The sequence below is a fragment of the Ranitomeya imitator genome, chromosome 2, assembly GCF_032444005.1.
Source record: "Ranitomeya imitator isolate aRanImi1 chromosome 2, aRanImi1.pri, whole genome shotgun sequence".
In the NCBI taxonomy this organism is placed as follows: domain Eukaryota; kingdom Metazoa; phylum Chordata; class Amphibia; order Anura; family Dendrobatidae; genus Ranitomeya; species Ranitomeya imitator.
This window is the reverse complement of record NC_091283.1, coordinates 247,791,953-247,811,517: the sequence shown is the minus strand read 5'-3', so window position 1 is coordinate 247,811,517 and position 19,565 is coordinate 247,791,953. Positions and strand designations below refer to the sequence as shown.

The 19,565-nt window shown below is 45.2% G+C and overlaps 1 protein-coding gene across 2 annotated transcripts in view; it reads left to right on the top strand.

Moving 5' to 3' along the window:
- LOC138662900 (oocyte zinc finger protein XlCOF22-like) overlaps positions 1-19,565 on the top strand; it is a 115,964-nt gene that overhangs the window by 27,601 nt on the left and 68,798 nt on the right. Inside the window, exons 1-2 of one of the 2 annotated variants that reach the window (XM_069748896.1) lie at positions 13,309-13,473; positions 14,321-14,470. The exons of the other annotated variant lie outside the window; for it this stretch is intronic. Of the exons in view, the coding sequence (XP_069604997.1) occupies positions 13,471-13,473; positions 14,321-14,470 (153 nt within the window). The 5' untranslated portion in view covers positions 13,309-13,470. Of the gene's footprint in view, positions 1-13,308; positions 13,474-14,320; positions 14,471-19,565 lie in introns of those variants that run through there. 2 annotated transcript variants of the gene reach the window in all.

The following is a 19,565-nucleotide window of genomic DNA, read 5'->3' as shown; positions in this document are numbered from 1 at the left end:
TCCCCCATAACCAGGACCTCATTATGGGTTGCAGCTTCATCTATCTGCTTTAGAAGTAGACTTTCCATGCTTTCTGTTATATTTGGGGGTTTGTAACAGACCCCAATGAGAATTTTGTTACCATTTTTCCCTCCATGAATTTCAACCCATATGGACTCGACATCCTCATTCCCTTCGCTAATATTCTCCCTTAATGTGGACTTTAGACAAGACTTTACATAGAGACAAACCCCTCCTCCTCTCCGATTTTTACGATCCTTTCTAAACAGACTGTAACCCTGTAAGTTAACTGCCCAGTCATAGCTTTCATCTAACCATGTCTCGGTTATTCCCACTATGTCAAAGTTACCTGTAGATATTTCTGCTTCTAGTTCTTCCATCTTGTTTGTCAGGCTTCTGGCGTTTGCGAGCATGCAGTTTAGAGGATTTTGTTTTGTTCCAATCTCCTCACTGTGGATTGTTTTAGAAATGTTCTTACCTCCCTTCTGAGTATGTTTTCCTGGGTCGTCTTTGTTCGAGTCTAATGTTTTTCTTCCCGTCCCCTCTTCTTCTAGTTTAACGCCCTCCTGATGAGTGTAGCGAGTCTTCTGGCGAATGTGTGTTTCCCAGGTTTGTTGAGGTGTAGTCCGTCTCTGGCGAGGAGTCCATCATACCAGTAATTCACACCGTGGTCCAGGAATCCAAATCCTTGTTGTCTGCACCATCGTCTTAGCCAGTTGTTTGCATCAAGGATCCTGTTCCATCTCCTGGTGCCATGCCCGTCTACTGGAAGGATAGAAGAAAAAACTACCTGTGCATCCAGTTCCTTTACTTTCTTCCCCAACTCTTCAAAGTCCTTGCAGATTGTCGGTAGGTCCTTCCTTGCCGTGTCATTGGTGCCAACATGTATCAGAAGAAATGGGTGGACGTCCTTGGAGCTGAAGAGCTTTGGTATCCTATCGGTCACATCCTTGATCATCGCACCTGGAAGGCAGCATACTTCTCTTGCAGTTATGTCCGGTCTGCAGATGGCTGCTTCGGTGCCTCTCAGTAGTGAGTCTCCCACCACCACCACTCTTCGTTGCTTCTTGGCTGTACTTTTTGCTGTCACTTGTTGCTGTGTGCCCTTTTCTTTTTTGCTTGCTGGTATTGCTTCATTCTTATGTTTTCTTATGTGATTTATGTTTTTGTGCATTGGCACTAGATCATTTTGATAAAATGTGAGGAGCGAGAAAGTACAGACGTAATGTGTGTATGGATGTAATTGAAAAATCAGACAAATGCTTCCCATGGGTGCAGCACATGCTGTGTGAAAAGTGTCTATGGGCAGTTCACCAGTTTAGGCGCAGAGAATACTCTTGTCATATAGTAACGCAACCTCATGGATTGATCAGAAGCTGGGTGGATATATTAGACTCTAGATGGTATATGCCAAGGTGGAAAGATAATGTCATGGACGAATATTATCTTATTGAACCCGGAGTGGATTCAGGAATAGACCTTGCATATTCAGAGTCTAGTGAGGACTCAGATCCAGATGTATGAGGAGTATACAGCGCTTGTGGTTGGAACTGCATTGTTCATAGTGATCTACTTTTTCAGGACAGTGTGCATCAGCATCAGGACATAACAGAGTTGCGGTTCAGCTTATTGCTTTGGAAGCAGGATTGCTGGCTATAATAGTAGACCAGTGGGATCCAGCTTATACATAACAGGGCTGAAGATAGGGGTCGCTACCTTTGACAGCTGTTATGGGTGATACATTAACCAGGTCAGGATAGATTACGGATCCGAGATATAAGATAAAGGACCTGGTGGGAAATAAAGCAGATAAGGATACCGCTAATAGTTCTGGAAAAGGCAGGAATGCCAAGGAATGGATGTTTGGATGCTGAGAGATGGAAGCATTTATGTAAGAAGCATGCCACATAGACTGATAACTATGACTATGGGATGCAAGTTGCAGCAGAGGCGTAGCTAGAGCTTTTGCCACCCGGGGCTGTTCCCGAGTTTGGCGCCCCCCCCTCCCCCCCGCTCAATACACACAAAGGTTACCAAAAACGGTTTTCCTGTTTTGTAGAACTTAAACTGGGCCTAATGGTGTCACCCCCACATGCCACACCTGTGACTTAATACCACCACACCATGACCAGGCCACATAGTGACCGAATAATACTACATACAAGGGACAAATACCACAACACCATTTCCAGACCACATATTACCACCACATAGTGACTGAATACTACAATACTGATCAGTAATAAAAAAAAACCCACAATACTATCACCATAAGTGCCAGTATTCACAGGAGATCTGTACTTAGTATGCAGTGTCTGTGTAGAGGTAATACAGAGATCACTGGTGACATTATACACAGGACCTCTATATAGTATACAGTGTATAGTGTCAGTGTATAGGTAACACTGACTCACCAGTGACGTCTCTAGGTGAAGTCCTTCATCTTTCATCCAGCACAGACCGCCATCATTCCTTCCAGCCAGGACTCGTTTCTGCAGGAAATAACACAGTTATCTCGAGCTCCGCTTGCAGAACACATTACTTAATTTTTCACAACTTTTACATTACATCACATGAAGAAAAAAAGGTGATATAGTATCACTCTGCACAGTAACAGGACCGCCCCCCATTTAAAACAGTATACTCAAAAAATAAAATAAATACATCACTGCAGTAATAATATCCCTTAATTAGCCCCTATGGTAATAATATTCCCCACCCTGGCCCCGTTTCTCATTCCTGGCTCCAGCCATATGTTCTCGCATCCTGCCCTCATGAGTATCCATTCTACCCCATATGATCTCCACATCCTGCCCAACCAGCCTCCATCGTATCCGTCCTGCCCCATGATCCAATCCTGCCCCGTGTCTCCAATCATGCCCCGTATCTACATTCTGCCCATGCCTCAAGTCCTGCCCCCAGTGTGTCCAGCATATTACCCCCATGTTGTCCAGCAATCTGCCCCAGTGTGTCCAGCATATTACCCCCATGTTGTCCAGCAATCTGCCCCAGTGTGTCCAGCATATTACCCCCAGTGTGTCCAGCAATCTGCCCCAGTATGTCCAGCACTGCCCCCAGTGTGTCCAGCAATCTGCCCCAGTGTCCAGCCTTTCCCCAGTGTGTCCAGCAGTCTGCCCCAGTGTGTCCAGCATATTACCCCCAGTGTCCAGCATTGCCCCAGTGTGTCCAGCATATTACCCCCAGTGTGTCCAGCAATCTGCCCCAGTGTCCAGCATTGCCCCAGTGTGTCCAGAAGTCTGCCCCAGGGTCTCCAGCATTGCCTCAATGTGTCCAGAAATCTGCCCCAGGGTCTCCAGTATTGCCCCAGTGTGTCCAGCAATCTGCCCCATGGTCTCCTGTATTGCCCCAGTGTGTCCAGCATTCTGCCCCATGGTCTCCAGTATTGCCCCAGTGTGTCCAGCAATCTGCCCCATGGTCTCCTGTATTGCCCCAGTGTGTCCAGCAATCTGCCCCATGGTCTCCTGTATTGCCCCAGTGTGTCCAGCATTCTGCCACATGGTCTCCTGTATTGCCCCAGTGTGTCCAGCATTCTGCCACATGGTCTCCTGTATTGCCCCAGTGTGTCCAGCAATCTGCCCCATGGTCTCCAGTATTGCCCCAGTGTGTCCAGCAATCTGCCCCATAGTCTCCTGTATTGCCCCAGTGTGTCCAGCAATCTGCCCCATGGTCTCATGTATTGCCCCAGTGTGTCCAGCAATCTGCCCCATGGTCTCATGTATTGCCCCAGTGTGTCCAGCAATCTGCCCCATGGTCTCATGTATTGCCCCAGTGTGTCCAGCAATCTGCCCCATGGTCTCCAGTATTGCCCCAGTGTGTCCAGCATTGCCCCAGCCCCAGACAGTCAGACATAAAGAAAAAAAAAAAAAAGTAAAATCCTCACCTCTCCCGTTCCTAGCGCAGGTCCGGTGCAGCCAGTCAGCGTCTCTCCGGCTCTGCGACGCTCAGGACAGAGAGGCAGAGCGGCGCGCACAGTAGTGACGTCATCACGCCCTCTGCTCTGAGACGTCGCAGAGTCAGAGGACGCTGCAGCTGCCAGCGCCGCAGGAACCAGGAGAGGTGAGTATGGGGCGGGGGCGGGACCCGGGGGTGGGGGGAGCTGGCCCTGGTCGTGGCGGTGGACGGCGCCGCCCGAAGATTTAAAGGGGCGTCTTTTTTTTTTTTTTCTTCTCCTGCAGCGCCGGCCGCCCCCCGCATTGTGCCGCCCGGGGCGGACCGCCCCCCCCGCACCCCCCTTCCTACGCCACTGAGTTGCAGTATGGATCAGAACCTCTGAATGACATGATCTGTATTTTAATACTGAGAAGGATGATGAGGATGATGGTGATGAAGCACAATTGAGAAGCAGGATGTATGTAAAGAAATCTGCAGCTTCGCCCCCGTCGGAACAGGCAGCCCCTCCTTCACAAATTCAGCAAGCGCAGACACAACCCGCCCCTGCAGCAGGAGGGAGGGAGAGCCCTGTCCCCTCTAAGATCAGCCCAGGGAAGAATGAGTCTATGTGGGAAAAAGGAATGATCCCTAGCTCGGGCTTCTCTGAGTCCCCAGCCTCAACCTCTGTGGCTAGTACAAAACCTTATTTACCTAGTTTCAGATCCACCCCTTCATTCCCATCTCTCATTGGGGTGCAAGCTCCGGTGATCTGCCAGCAGCCCCTTCTCCAGCAAGGGGCACCATGGATGTCTGTGATGGGAGGAGGGTGGATGCCAGTGCCAGGGCAGGTACAGTTAGCATATCCAGCTTGTGAGGCTTCCCCTCCGGGGTATTTAACTACAAACCAATACCCTAGGCTGTCAAAAGGATCCCCGGATAGTTTTTCCACTCCAGTAAATAGTCCTAGACAGCAGCAGGAAGCCCTTACCTAAGGAAGTGAGGACAGGTTTCACTTACAGATTACCCCTACACCTCCTCCGGGTGACAATAAAGCAGAGTAGACAGCGAATGGAGGTGTATAGAGGGTGACCAGTCCAGTGAAGGGTTGGTGGGGCTACAGAAAGTAGTCACACGCACCCACAACCCCCAGTACACGCAGGCAATCAACAGGAAAGGCAGAGGGATAAAAGAGCCATGGGATCCACTACCTGGATCTGTAATAAATGTAACAAGCCATAAGATAAAGGAAAAACCCAATGTGACTTCTGCGCTATGACTGAGAGGGGTGACACTGCAATAGCCCTCCCTGTAATAACACAGACCACTAACAAACCACAGGAGATTGGAGAGGAAAACGCAAAGATAGATACCACTGATTAGTATACACCATGGAGCAACTTGCCATGGCGAATAGTTTCCCAGACCCGTATAAATATCCCCTAGAGTTTTATAAAGCCATGAAGGGTACAGCTGATAGCTATGAGGCTGCGTGGAATGATTTGGAACCATTATGCTGCATCTCTGATGGGGTGCCGCTAGCTGAGAAACTAAAAGCAGTTCAGGTGAATGCCATAAATGCCATAATACAGGAGATACCAGCAGACAAGAAAACTAGGGAGTCGGGACAGTAATTTCTAGCCAGGTTACTTGTGGTTGCCAGAAAGCAGACAGAGGACTTAGCTTCAGGATTACCAGAAGTATTTCAGGGTTCAGAGGAGCCTATTGACAGATTTTATGCTAGTTGTACAGCAGCGTTCGCAGTCTCACAGATCATGATTATGACCTGAAGAATTTAGGGAAGCTAGGTTTCTTAAAAATATGTTCCTGACAGGATTAAGAGAAGAGTGAGGCCAGAATGTATCTATGCTACACTCAATCAGTCCCTTCCCATGTTATGGTGAATATACCTCCGGATGTATTTAATAATGCTGTGAAAACTGCGATGCAGGGGACAGGTATATATCACATGGGAACAGGGGGAGAGAAAAGGAAAGATGGCTGGAGTTCGCCAAGAGAAGAGCAAACAAAAATAGTGGTCCCCACAGGATGGCAATCACTTTCACACAATTATAATGCCTGATTGATACATGGGCGAGTCGTACTGATATAAGAAAATGGATATGCCACAACGATTCATGACAGGGAAAACAGTCCAGGGTGTAGGGACAGACGGGGCAGTCCATCCCTTGCATAAAACAGAACCCAAGAATGTGTGAATAGCACGGACCACAGACTGGTGCGCCCAATTGATGGTCTCAGATAAATGTCCTAAGCTTGATAGGTGCTGATATCCTGAGTGCAATGAATGCAATTAATTGTTTGGAAGAAAAGTATTACTGTTACAGGCCCATTGTCTGGAGCAACCCTCTCCACTATGATGTCGCTAATTTAGCTACATGATGAAAAACTGCAAATTGACAAAGATGAGGACATTCAGCAAATGATCGAGCAAACAGCTGCAGTATGGGTAAAGGATAAGAGAGGTGTTGGTTTGTTAAGGATAACACAAGTATCCATCAAATTCAAGCCAGGTACTGTACCGGTGTGTGTTAGACATTATCTCCTGAGCAGAGAGCAACCGGGTATGTCTAATCAAAATAGATTCTTTGCTAATCTTAAAAAAAAAAAAAAGAGGAAAAAGTGGTTTTCTTAGGTCTCTGAATGGGTAAAAGTCCGTAAGCTAAGCAATTGTGCCCACTTCCGTAAGTACACTGGAACATCCCTAGGGCTGATCAGCTACTGTACAGAATGGATTCCCTCTGCATCACAAATCATGCCCCCTCTATTTGATGTGTTGTCAATGTGAAACAAGGGTCAGCCATACCAACTGACCACAGAAGCAAAAGAGGGGTTTAGGGACCGGAGGGAAGCCATTCCCTCAGCCCCAGCACTAGGAATCCCAAGTTATGACCTCCCTTTCCGTTTGTACTGTCATAAATCCGGGGGGACATGTTATGGGTGTACTGTTTTAACACAAATACTTGCCAATATGCAAGAGCCACCAATCCCTAATGTAAATCTAGAGCTTTATGTAAATGGATAACAGTGTTTTTTTTTTCAAAGACATAGTACCTCATAGAGATTGTGCAATAGTTGATCAACATGAGGTGGTAAAAAGTGAAGCTATACGTTCTAGGATGTCTGCTCAGGAAGCTGAATCGAAAGCACTCGCTGAGGCATGTATAATGGCAGAGCATTTACTGATAGTGCCACGCATTCGGCATTTTCCATGACTGCGGTCCCATGTGGAGGAGCAGAAAGTTTATTGGTTCTTCTGGTAAACCCATTAAAAAAAGCAGAGTTGGTAGCTCAGCTTCTGAGAGCACTGGAACTGCCCAAGAGAGTTGCAATAATTAAAGTGCCGGCTCATACTAAGGAGCGCACTAGAGAAGCTGAAGGTAATCACCGAGCTGACATTGCGGCAAAAGCTGCTGCACTACTACCTCTCCCTGCAGAAATATACACTGTACAGGTGTCCAGGGGATGGACCTACAACTACTCCAGAGCCTGTAGATCAGGCCTCCGCAGCAGAAAAGGAAGGATGGCAATGGCACTCATGTGCGAATGAAGAAGATGGACTGAGGAGAGCGGACAGTAGGTACTGCCTTCGTAGGGCACTGTTCCCCATGATGGGCGCTCTCTCTCATGGACTGGTGCATCAGTCTAAAGACGCAATGGTAAGTCAGGTAAAAGCTAATTGGGTGACCCCAGAATTCCATTGTGCTGCTGCTAGATTCCTATAGGGATGCGTAGTCTGTGTATGCCTAAATGTGGGAAAAGTGCACCGCCTGACCATTGTACCTGCTCCAGCTACCTCAAATTAATTTCATACAGCTTCTAGAGGTAGGCATCTATGAATATGTGCTGGTATGTATCGATTAGGGTGACATTTTTGATAGTATAATTGATTATTTATTTGATGCTCTAAATATTGAATCAGCCTACATGAAACAGCTTATATTTATTATTAATCATCATTCTATAGTACATAATTATCTCACAGCCTCTCAAGGAGGCTTCTGTCAGGTGGTAGGACCTGCCTGTGGCCGCTATATAGATCCTTCCGGACTAATGAGAGTTACTCCTGATATAGAATAGAAACTTGAAATGATAAAGGGAAAGGGTGCGAAAAGCTAATTCACCCCTCCCTGAATGGCTCTTATGGATAAAGCCTGTGAACCAGTTCAAACGAATAGATGGATGGATATCGGGTGTAATTCAAGCAGTTTTAGTGATACTAATCATTAGAGTGATGATAAAGTTATTTGTTATGTAATAAAGAAAATTCTCAGTTCTAATTGCAAATGTTTTCCAGGTAAACGTAAAGCTAAAATCGATACTGACTCTGAGATAAGGCAAACTCAAGTGATGACTACCTTGATAATAAAGTAAACCCAAGTGATGACTACCATGATAAGAAAGTAACCCCAAGTGATGACTACCATGATAAGAAAGTAACCCCAAGTGATGACTACCATGATAAGAAAGTAACCCCAAGTGATGACTACCTCAATAACTGCACTCCAACCTGAATGCATATTCTGCAACAAGCAAACTTCAGTAGACTTGGGGATTGTATTTCAGAAGACCAAAGGTCTGATAAAAGACAAAGAGCCCACAGAGAACTTACAAAGACTCATTGACAATATGGACTCTATGAATTATACTAACAAACAAAAACTATATTCTATTTTCTAACACATATTTTAATATATTAATATAAATGTCTATATTTCTCTGTCATAAAAATTTATCTATATCATCCCCTTATTATAATCCCTTAATAGAAATAGGGTTAGAAGGAACAGAAGGTCTGACCCACCAGTATAATTTGAATGGATACACAGCATGTCGGTATCCCATGATATAGACGGATAAGCCATGTATTTCGTGAAGTAGGGTTATCTTGCAGACCTGAGTAACAGGAAGGGATCAGCTAGGGCAAGGTAGATCAGATGATAAAAAGAGGGGAATTGTTAAAGAAGAGGTTAATCTTCATTTTGTTAAATATCAGAAAATAGCCGAAAAACAAAGTATTGCATAAGATGTTATCATCTGTCTCTCCTTGTGAACAGTTTCCCGTTACATTCCACATAGCAGTGGTCAGAATTTCTCAAAATCCAGAATGTTCAGCCCAAATCTAATAAAACCGCAGACATGCACAACAACTCTCCTCATCCATCTTTTATCCCAGGGTGTTTTTTTACAACTTATTGTATAAGACATTCATTTGTGCCAATTTATTATGTAACTCTACATTTCCTTTTGATCTTGGGCCTTTATAAGCCCAGCCCTAAAAATAAAGGAGCAGAGACTATTTGGACAGACAACGAGCTTGTGTCTCTCTGATTATTGCTTCATTGCGTAGGTACCTAATAAACAGAACACCTGAGTAGGTTGGAAATCCCTTCTCTAACAACAGCACTTACAGTAACACTTCTTCCAGGGCAGCAGTCTGTGTGGTACTGAGGCAGCACACGGTTGCCACACGTGTGCCTCGAGTATTACACACACGGACACTGATATCTCCGGTATTGGTTTTTCCGGGACCAGAAATAAACTGACATGTCTGAGTTCTGATGACACCTTATCTCCATCTACCTGATGATTCTGAGAAACATTGGGATCTTCTTGGTTACAGTCCTGTGGAAGAAGAGGACGGGGACATCTCTCTGGTGTCCTCTTACTGGAAAGATCTGGAGGAAACACATACAGAGACAATTCATTCTTTACATACAGATAATTATAGGCCGTGTGTATTTAGTCCTGTCTATTACCTGGAGATGTGAGGGGCTGGCGAACCTCCATTATGACATTCTTGTACAGATCTCTGTGTCCTTCTAAATACTCCCACTCCTCCATGGAGAAATAGACAGCGAAATCCTGACACCTTATAGGAACCTGACACATACAATGATACCGTCACCCCCCGATCCCTTCATAGTGTTACTGTATAATGTCCCAGCATTCCCAGCACTGTCACCTCTCCAGTCAGCAGCTCAATCATCTTGTAGATGAGTTCTAGGATCTTCTGGTCATTGATGGTCAATCAGTAGATTTGGTTTCCAGTACCATCTATATGCTGATGACACCCAATTATACACCTCTTCTCCTGTTGTCACGCCGAACTTTTTAGAAAACACCAGTGATTGTCTTACCGCTGTCTCTAACATCATGTCCTCCCTCTATCTGAAACTAAACCTGTCAAAAACTGAACTCCTCGTGTTCTCTCCCTCTACTAACCTACCTTTGCCTGACATTGCCATCTCCGTGTGCGGTTCCACCATTACTCCAAAGCAACATGCCCGCTGCCTTGGGGTCATCCTTGATTCTGACCTTTCATTCACCCCCCACATTCGATCACTGGCTCGCTCTTCTTACCTGCATCTCAAAAACATTTCTAGAATTCGCCCTTTTCTTACTTTCGACTCTGCAAAATCTCTTACTGTTTCACTTATTCATTCTCGTTTGGACTATTGTAACTCTCTACTAATCGGCCTCCCTCTTACCAAACTTTCCCCACTCCAATCTGTCCTGAATGCTGCTGCCAGGATCATATTCCTCACCAACCGTTACATCGATGCCTCTACCTTGTGCCAGTCATTACACTGGCTACCCATCCACTCCAGAATCCAGTACAAAACTATTACCCTCATCCACAAAGCACTCCATGGTTCTGCACCACCCTACATCTCCTCTCTGGTCTCAGTCTACCACCCTACCCGTGCCCTTCGCTCCGCTAATGACCTCAGGTTAGCATCCTCAATAATCAGAACCTCCCACTCCCGTCTCCAAGACTTTACACGTGCTGCGCCGATTCTTTGGAATGCACTACCTAGGTTAATACGATTAATCCCTAATCCCCACAGTTTTAAGCGTACCCTAAAAACTCACTTGTTCAGACTGGCCTACCGCCTCAATGCATTAACCTAACGATCCCTGTGTGGCCTATTTATATATATATATAAAAAAAATAAAAAAAAAACAGGTTCCTCGCATCATGTTCTCATTCACTTTATGCAGTTAATAGCCCTCTGTGTCTGTACTGTTACATACTTAGGCAGTTAACTGGTTCATGCAGCTTTACATGAACACCCGAGCCTTACACTATAGCCGGTCCGAATAACTAAAGCAATTGTTACCATCCACCTCTCGTGTCTCCCCTTTTCCTCATAGTCTGTAAGCTTGCGAGCAGGGCCCTCATTCCTCCTGGTATCTGTTTTGAACTGTATTTCTGTTATGCTGTAATGTCTATTGTCTGTATAAGTCCCCTCTATAATTTGTAAAGCGCTGCGGAATATGTTGGCGCTATATAAATAAAAATTATTATTATTATTATTATTGATGTCCTCATGGATCAGGGGGTGAGGTGGAGGCCCTGTCATTGGGCTCAGGGGTCTTCCCCATCCCTCAGACACAGGGTCCTGACAGCGATCACTAGAGGTCTTCTTCACCACTGTGTAATCCTGGTAATGGAGAGACACATTAATAAATCTCACTACAGACATTTCCAGAGTCCTCACCTCTCCAGTTCTGTCCATCTGTTATTCCCATAGATAAGAATGATGTAATGTGACGTCATCAGAATCTCTCACCTCTCCAGTAAGCCGGTAGAGGATCTCTAGGGTGAGGTGTAATATCCTCTCCGCCATCTTGTCTCTGTCCATATCCATCTTTGATGGGTAAATCAGGAAAATTCTCTTTTGTAGAAGATCTTCACTGAGAGGATCCGATATTGTAGAGACCTGAATGAGAAGATGAGCCGATGTAACATCATAAGAATTCTGTAATAATACAATTACTGGAGATAATGAGGGAAACATATGAGGAGATTTATTATTTTACAGTATTTAGTTTCCTTCTTTACATCTACTAATAAATCCTATATATTTAGGCCACAGACAACAAGCAGTTTCTTCCTCGGAGTCGGCAGCTGAATACGTTTCTCATAGACTCATCTTCCATAACGCTAATTCTCGTCTCATTTACCGACCCTGGAATCGGCATTAGTAATACAGCATATTCATAAACCTCTTTCACATTTCCGTATTTTAGCTCCCATCGAAATCCATCGATTTTTGAAAAGACAGGATCCAGCAAATTTTTACCATCCGTTTCATCCGTCCGAAAATTGCTGTCCATCGGGCGGGGACAACGCACAGAGGAATGTTTTTTTTTTGTACGTCGGAACAATCTCTCAGCGACGGATCCTGCCCTGTCTGTCGTTGGCTACAATGGAAGCCTATGGATGTAGGATCCGTTGCTGACTGTCAAAAGCAGGAATCCAGTAAAGGATGCCATCTTTTGAAATTGAGCATGCGTGGAAGAATTTCCAGTCAGAGAAATTCTCTCTTGCTCGCACTCTCACTCTTTTTACCATTGATGCTGCCTATGCAGCATCAATAGTAACAAGATGTATTGTTAAAAATAATAATAAAAAAGAAACGCAATATTTTCACCTTCCAGCATCCCCCGCAGCATTACCGATGCAAGACCGCAATGTCATCAGAGGTCACTGCACTCAAGGCATTACTGGGAACGCCAGCTTCCAGGAGCATCATGAGCATCGGTAACGCTGCGCGGGACGCCGGAAGGCACGAATATTGTGATTTTTAAATTTTTTTTATTATTTTTTTCCTGGGTTGTGTTGTGTACACATTTTCGCAGCGGAAAACCGCTGCAAAGATGCATACACAACAGGTGCACATAGCCTCGTCGGGTCCGTCAGAAAAACGGGGCCCAGTGCACCCATTTTTTACAATCTTCACAGGATCCTTCTTTTCAAGATTTTGACAGATCCTGTGCAGATTGTAAAAACGGAAGTGTGAAAGAAGCCTTACACGTGACAGGAGAAATAACTACTTCATGATGAGGACGACAGAAACATATTTGGCCAGAGTCGGTCACTGACTCCATCACCACCGGCCTCTATATGAAGGTTTTCCGTCTTCCCCGCACTGTAATCTTCTATCACGTTAGATCTCAGCTCTGATTCACACACAGAAGTTTGAGGCTTTTATAAGAGATTGTTGGTAAGAACAAGACAGGAGAACTATGAGGCCGATGTCTCCATGTACAGGGCTTCTTTCTCGGAAGATGATGGGTTTTCTTTGGTACTTTCCCCCCATTAGAAGGGACACCGGTGGATATTGGGGTCTTTTCCTGCTACAGTCCTGGAGGGATTTACTCGGTAAAGTGGATGTTGGACAAATATCACCATCAATTACCATCAGACTGAAGGAACATCGCTCCTCTATTCGGCTCTATGGATCTAGGATGAAATCCACTGCGGCCCCTGCAAGAAAAGAATGAGAAAGAGCAGAAGAGGGGTGAGACCACCATAGCCTGAGATTTCTACAGCTGTTCTGTGTGCACAGGACCTGTGATGAGGTCACAGGAGGGGAGGAGTCAGGGGTCACATGATCAGAGGCCTCCACGGCACAGAGCAGCCATAGAAATCTCAGGCCACGGTGGTCTCACCCAACTTCTGCTCTTTCTCATTCTTTTCTTGCAGGGGCCGCAGTGGATTTCATCCTAGATCCATAGAGCCGAATAGAGGAGCGATGTTCCTTCAGTCTGATGGTAATTGATGGTGATATTTGTCCAACATCCACTTTACAGAGTAAATCCCTCCAGGACTGTAGCAGTGAAAGACCCCAATATCCACAGGTGTCCATTCTAATGGGGGGAAAGTACCAAAGAAAACCCATCATATCCCGAGAAAGAAGCCCTGTACATGGAGACATTGGCCTCACTACGTCGCTGACCAATATACTACATAGCTGTGCAATATACTACGTGGCTATGTTATATACTATGTAGCTATGTTATATACTAGGTCACTGTGCAATATAGTACGTAGCCTGCGCTATATACCACCTACATATTCTAGAATACCCAATACGTTAGAATCGGGCCACCATCTAGTCTCTTATAAAAGCCTCAAACTTCTGTGTGTGAATCAGAGCTGAGATCTAACGTGATAGAAGATTACAGTGCGGGGAAGATGGTAAACCTTCATATAGAGGCCGGTGGTGATGGAGTCAGTGACCGACTCTGGCCAAATATGACTCTAGAGCCGTAGTAGAAGATGAAGATGTCGTCCTCATCATGAAGTAGTTATTTCTCATGTCGCGTGTAATGAATATCTCCTGCAGTATTACTAATGCCGATTCCAGGGTCGGTAAATGAGACGAGAATTAGCGTTATGGAAGATGAGTCTATGAGAAACATATTCAGCTGCCGACTCCGAGGAGGAAACTGCTTGTTGTCTGTGGCCTAAATATATAGGATTTATTAGTAGATGTAAAGAAGGAAACTAAATACTGTAAAATAATAAATCTCCTCATATGTTTCCCTTATTATCTCCAGTAATTGTATTATTACACAGGATTCTTATGATGTTACATCGGCTCATCTTCTCATTCAGGTCTCTACAATATCCGATCCTCTCAGTGAAGATCTTCTACAAAAGAGAACTTTCCTGATTTACCCATCAAAGATGGATATGGACATAGACAAGATGGCGGAGAGGATATTACACCTCACCCTAGAGATCCTCTTCCGGCTTACTGGAGAGGTGAGAGATTCTGATGATGTCACTAGGGTTGAGCGAAACGGGTCGTTCATTTTCATAAGTCGCTGACTTTTGGCAAAGTCGGGTTTCATGAAACCCAACCCGATCCCTGTGTGGAGTCAGCCATGCAGTACGCGACTTTCGCGCCAAAGTCGTGTTTCAATGATGCAAAAAGCGCCATTTCTCAGCCAATGAAGGTGGACGCAGAGTGTGGGCAGCGTGATGACATAGGTCCTGGTCCCCACCATCTTAGAGAAGGGCATTGCAGTGATTGGCTTGCTGTCTGCGGTGTCACAGGGGCTATAAAGGGGCATTCCCGCTGACCGCTATCTTACTGCTGCTGATCTGAGCATAGGGAGAGGTTGCTGCCGCTTTGTCAGAAGCAGGGATAGCATTAGGCAGGGTCCATTAACCCCGAAACCGCTTGTGCTGTAGCGATTTCCACTGTCCAACACCACCTTTTGTTTGCAGGGACAGTGGAGGCTACATTTTTTTTTCCTCAGCGCTGTAGCTCATTGGGCTGCCCTAGAAGGCTCCCTGATAGCTGCATTGCTGTGTGTACGCCGCTGTGCAAACCAACTGCTTTTTTCAAAGCACAAATCCTGTTGTTCCTTCCTTTCTGCACAGCTATCTTGTTTGTTTGTCCACACTTTTGATTTAATTTGTGGAGCAGTCCACTCCTTGTTATTGCTGCCTGCCATACCTTGCTGAGATTACTGCAGGGAGATAGTAATTGTAGGACAGTTCCTTTTTTTTTTGTTTTGTTCTTTTAATTCTCCCTGAAAAAAAAAAATAGTGGGAGATTAATATTGGCATTTGTGCTTGAGTGCCAGTCGTGTGTGCCATCTCTCTCAAATTGTGAGGCACAGAAAGCCTAGTGTCTAAAACTGTTTTTTTTTTTTTTTTAATTCTCCCTGAAAAAAAAAAATAGTGGGAGATTAATATTGGCATTTTTGCTTGAGTGCCAGTCGTGTGTGCCATCTCTCTCAAATTGTGGGGCACAGAAAGCCTAGTGTCTATAATAGTTTTTTTTTTTTTTTAATTCTCCCTAAAAAAAAATAGTGGGAGATTAAGATTGGCATTTCTGCTTGAGTGCCAGTCCTGTGTGTGCCATCTCTCTCAAATTTTGGGGCACAGAAAGCCTAGTGTGTAATACTGGGCCTGATTTCTTGATAATTCTCCCAGAAACCAAAAGATAGTGGGAGATTAATATTGGCATTTGTGCTTGAGTGCCAGTCGTGTGTGCCATCTCTCTCAAATTGTGCTGCATAGAAAGCCTAGTGTCTATAATACTGTTGTATTTTTTGGGGGGGTTTTAATTCTCCCTTAAGAAAAAAAAAGTGGGAGATTAATATTGGCATTTGTGCTTGAGTGCCAGTTGTGTGTGCCATCTCTCTCAAATTGTGGGGCACAGAAAGCCTAGTGTCTATAATACTGTTTTTCTTGTTTTTTAAATTCTCCCCCCCCCCAAAAAAAATAGTGGGAGATTAAGATTGTCATTTCTGCTTGAGTGCCAGTCCTGTGTGTGCCATCTCTCTCAAATTTTGGGGCACAGAAAGCCTAGTGTGTAATACTGGGCCTGATTTCTTGATAATTCTCCCAGAAATCAAAAAATAGTGGGAGATTAATATTGGCATTTCTGCTTGAGTGCCAGTCCTGTGTGTGCCATCTCTCTCAAATTTTGGGGCACAGAAAGCCTAGTGTGTAATACTGGGCCTGATTTCTTGATAATTCTCCCAGAAACCAAAAAATAGTGGGAGATTAATATTGGCATTTCTGCTTGAGTGCCAGTCCTGTGTGTGCCATCTCTCTCAAATTGTGGGGCACAGAAAGCCTAGTGTCTATAATACTGTTTTTTTTTAAAATTCTCCCTAAAAAAAACAAATAGTGGGAGATTAATATTGGCATTTCTGCTTGAGTGCCAGTCCTGTGTGTGCCATCTCTCTCAAATTTTGGGGCACAGAAAGCCTAGTGTGTAATACTGGGCCTGATTTCTTGATAATTCTCCCAGAAACCAAAAAATAGTGGGAGATTAAGATTGGCATTTCTGCTTGATTGCCAGTCCTGTGTGTGCCATCCCTCTCAAATTTTGGGGCACAGAAAGCCTAGTGTCTATAATAATGTTTTCTTTTTTTTTTTTTAGGGGGGGGTTAATTCTCCCTTAAAAAAAAAATAGTGGGAGATTAATATTGGCATTTGTGCTTGAGTGCCAGTCGTGTGTGCCATCTCTCTCAAATTGTGGGGCACAGAAAGCCTAGTGTCTATAATACTGTTTTTTGTTTTTTTTTTAAATTCTCCCCCCCCCCCCAAAAAAAATAGTGGGAGATTAAGATTGCCATTTCTGCTTGAGTGCCAGTCCTGTGTGTGCCATCTCTCTCAAATTGTGGGGCACAGAAAGCCTAGTGTGTAATACTGGGCCTGATTTCTTGATAATTCTCCCAGAAGCCAAAAAATAGTGGGAGATTATTATTGGCATTTCTGCTTGAGTGCCAGTCCTGTGTGTGCCATCTCTCTCAAATTTTGGGGCACAGAAAGCCTAGTGTGTAATACTGGGCCTGATTTCTTGATAATTCTCCCAGAAACCAAAAAATAGTGGGAGATTAATATTGGCATTTGTGCTTGAGTGCCAGTCGTGTGTGCCATCTCTCTCAAATTGTGCTGCACAGAAAGCCTAGTGTCTATAATACTGTTTTATTTTTTTATTTTTTTTTAATTCTCCCTTAAAAAAAAAAATTAGTGGGAGATTAATATTGCCATTTGTGCTTGAGTGACAGTCCTGCGTGTGTGGCATCTCTCTCATTTTGTGCCACAGAAAACATAGTGTGTAACATTGTGCCTGATTTTCCTTGCAGTCTCACCCACCTATAAAGGGATATATAAATCCAACAGAAGTTTTAGTTCACCTTGTAAGTTGTTTTACAGTAACAAATACTGTTACTTTGGTTACGTTTTGCAAACAATGAGGAAGTCTGGTGGAAGAGGTCGTGGCCGTGGGCGGTCATTGCCAGCTGGTAATGATGGTAGTGGTGGTGGAGCATCAGGTGGTTGTGGGAAAAGCAATATAGCACCTAAGTCTCGAGTTGTGGAGCCAGGTTTGTCGTCTGGCTACACAAGGCCTCGAACGCTCCCTTTTCTGGGAGTAGGAAAAACGCTTTTAAAGCCGGAGCAGCAAGAGCAAGTTTTGGCTTTCCTTGCTGACTCAGCCTCTAGCTCTTTTGCCTCCTCTTCTGAAACTGGTAAATGTAAAAGCAGCGCGTCGTTAGTGGATGTTCACGGTCAGCGACAAGTCGCTTCCTTGTCCTCTTCAGCAAAAACAACAACAGAGAAGGATGCGTCAGGCAACACAACGGGTTACTCCATGGAGCTCTTTACACATACCGTTCCTGGGTTAGAAAGTGAAACAGTTAAGTGCACAGATGCACAGCCACAGCCAGATTATTATGCTGTTCCTTTGACTCAGACCAAAACATTGCCCTCGCAGTGTACTGATCCAGAATCAGACCCTGATGAGACTATGGTGCCCCGTCACGAACGCTATACCACCGGCTTACACGGTGACACAGACGAAGTTGCACACGAGATAGAAGAGGAGGTCATAGATGACCCAGTTGTTGACCCCGATTGGCAGCCATTGGGGGAACAGGGTGCAGGCGGCAGTAGTTCTGAAGCGGAGGAGGAGGGGCCGTAGCAGGCATCAACATCGCAACAGGTTCCATCTGCCGGGCCCGTATCTGGCCCAAAACGCGTGGCAAAGCCAAAACCAGTTGGCCATCCGGTTAAAGAAGCTCAATCTGCAATGCCTGAAAAGGTATCCGATGGTAGAAAGAGTGCAGTCTGGCATTTTTTTAAACAACATCCAAATGATCAGTGCAAAGTCATCTGTCAAAAATGTTCAACTACCTTAAGCAGAGGTCAGAATCTGAAAAGTCTAAATACAAGCTGCATGCATAAACATTTAACCACCATGCATTTGCAAGCGTGGACTAACTACCAAACGTCCCTTAAGGTTGTAGCACCCTCGGCCAATGAAGCTAGTCAGCAACGCTACATCCCTTCCGTCACTGTAAGGCCACCATTTCCCACACCACCTGCATTAGGGTTGAGCGAAACGGGTCGGCCACTTTCAGAAGTCGCCGACTTTTGGCAAAGCCGGGTTTCATGAAACCCGACCCGACCCCTGTGTGGGGTCGGCCATGAAGTCGGCGATCTTCTGAATGTGGTATCGGAATTCCGATCCCGATTTCCGATATGTTTGCAATATCAGAAATCGGTATCGGAATCCATATTTAATGTAAAATAAAGAATTAAAATAAAAAATGTCGCTATACTTACCCTCTGACGCGCCCTGGTACTAACCGGGAACCTTCCTTCCTTTGAATCAGCACTTGCAGGACCTTGCGGTGACGTCACGGCTTGTGATTGGTCGCGCGACCAATCACAAGCCGCGACGTCACCGCAACGTCACGCAAGGTCCTGCAAGCGCTGATTCTTAGGAAGGAAGGCTGCCGGAAAGAAGCAGGGCGCGTCCGAGGGTGAGTATATACCTAATAGGAATATACTCACCCTCGGACGCGCCCTGCTTCTTTCCGGCAGCCTTCCTTCCTAAGAATCAGCGCTTGCAGGACCTTGCGTGACGTCGTGGTGACGTCGCGGCTTGTGATTGGTCGCGCGAGCAGTCACATGGGCAGCCGCGCGACCAATCACAAGCCGCGACGTCACCGCGACGTCACCGCAAGGTCCTGCAAGCGCTGATTCGAAGGAAGGAAGGTTCCCGGTTGGTACCAGGGCGCGTCAGAGGGTAAGTATAGCGAAATTTTTTATTTTAATTCTTTATTTTACACTTAAATATGGATGCCAGGGCCTGAAGGAGAGTTTCCGCTCCTTCAGACCCTGGGAACCATTGGAAACCCAATGCACTGCATTGGGTTTCGAGTTTTGGCCGACCCCGACCCCGACTTTTTTATAGGATCGGCCGATTTCACTCGACCTGGCTTTTGAAAAAGTCGGGTGTCGTGAAACCCGACCCGATCCTATAAAAGTAAAGGTTGCTCAACCCTAACCTGCATTATCTGTGCAGGTTTCGTTGCCAGGCCAAAGC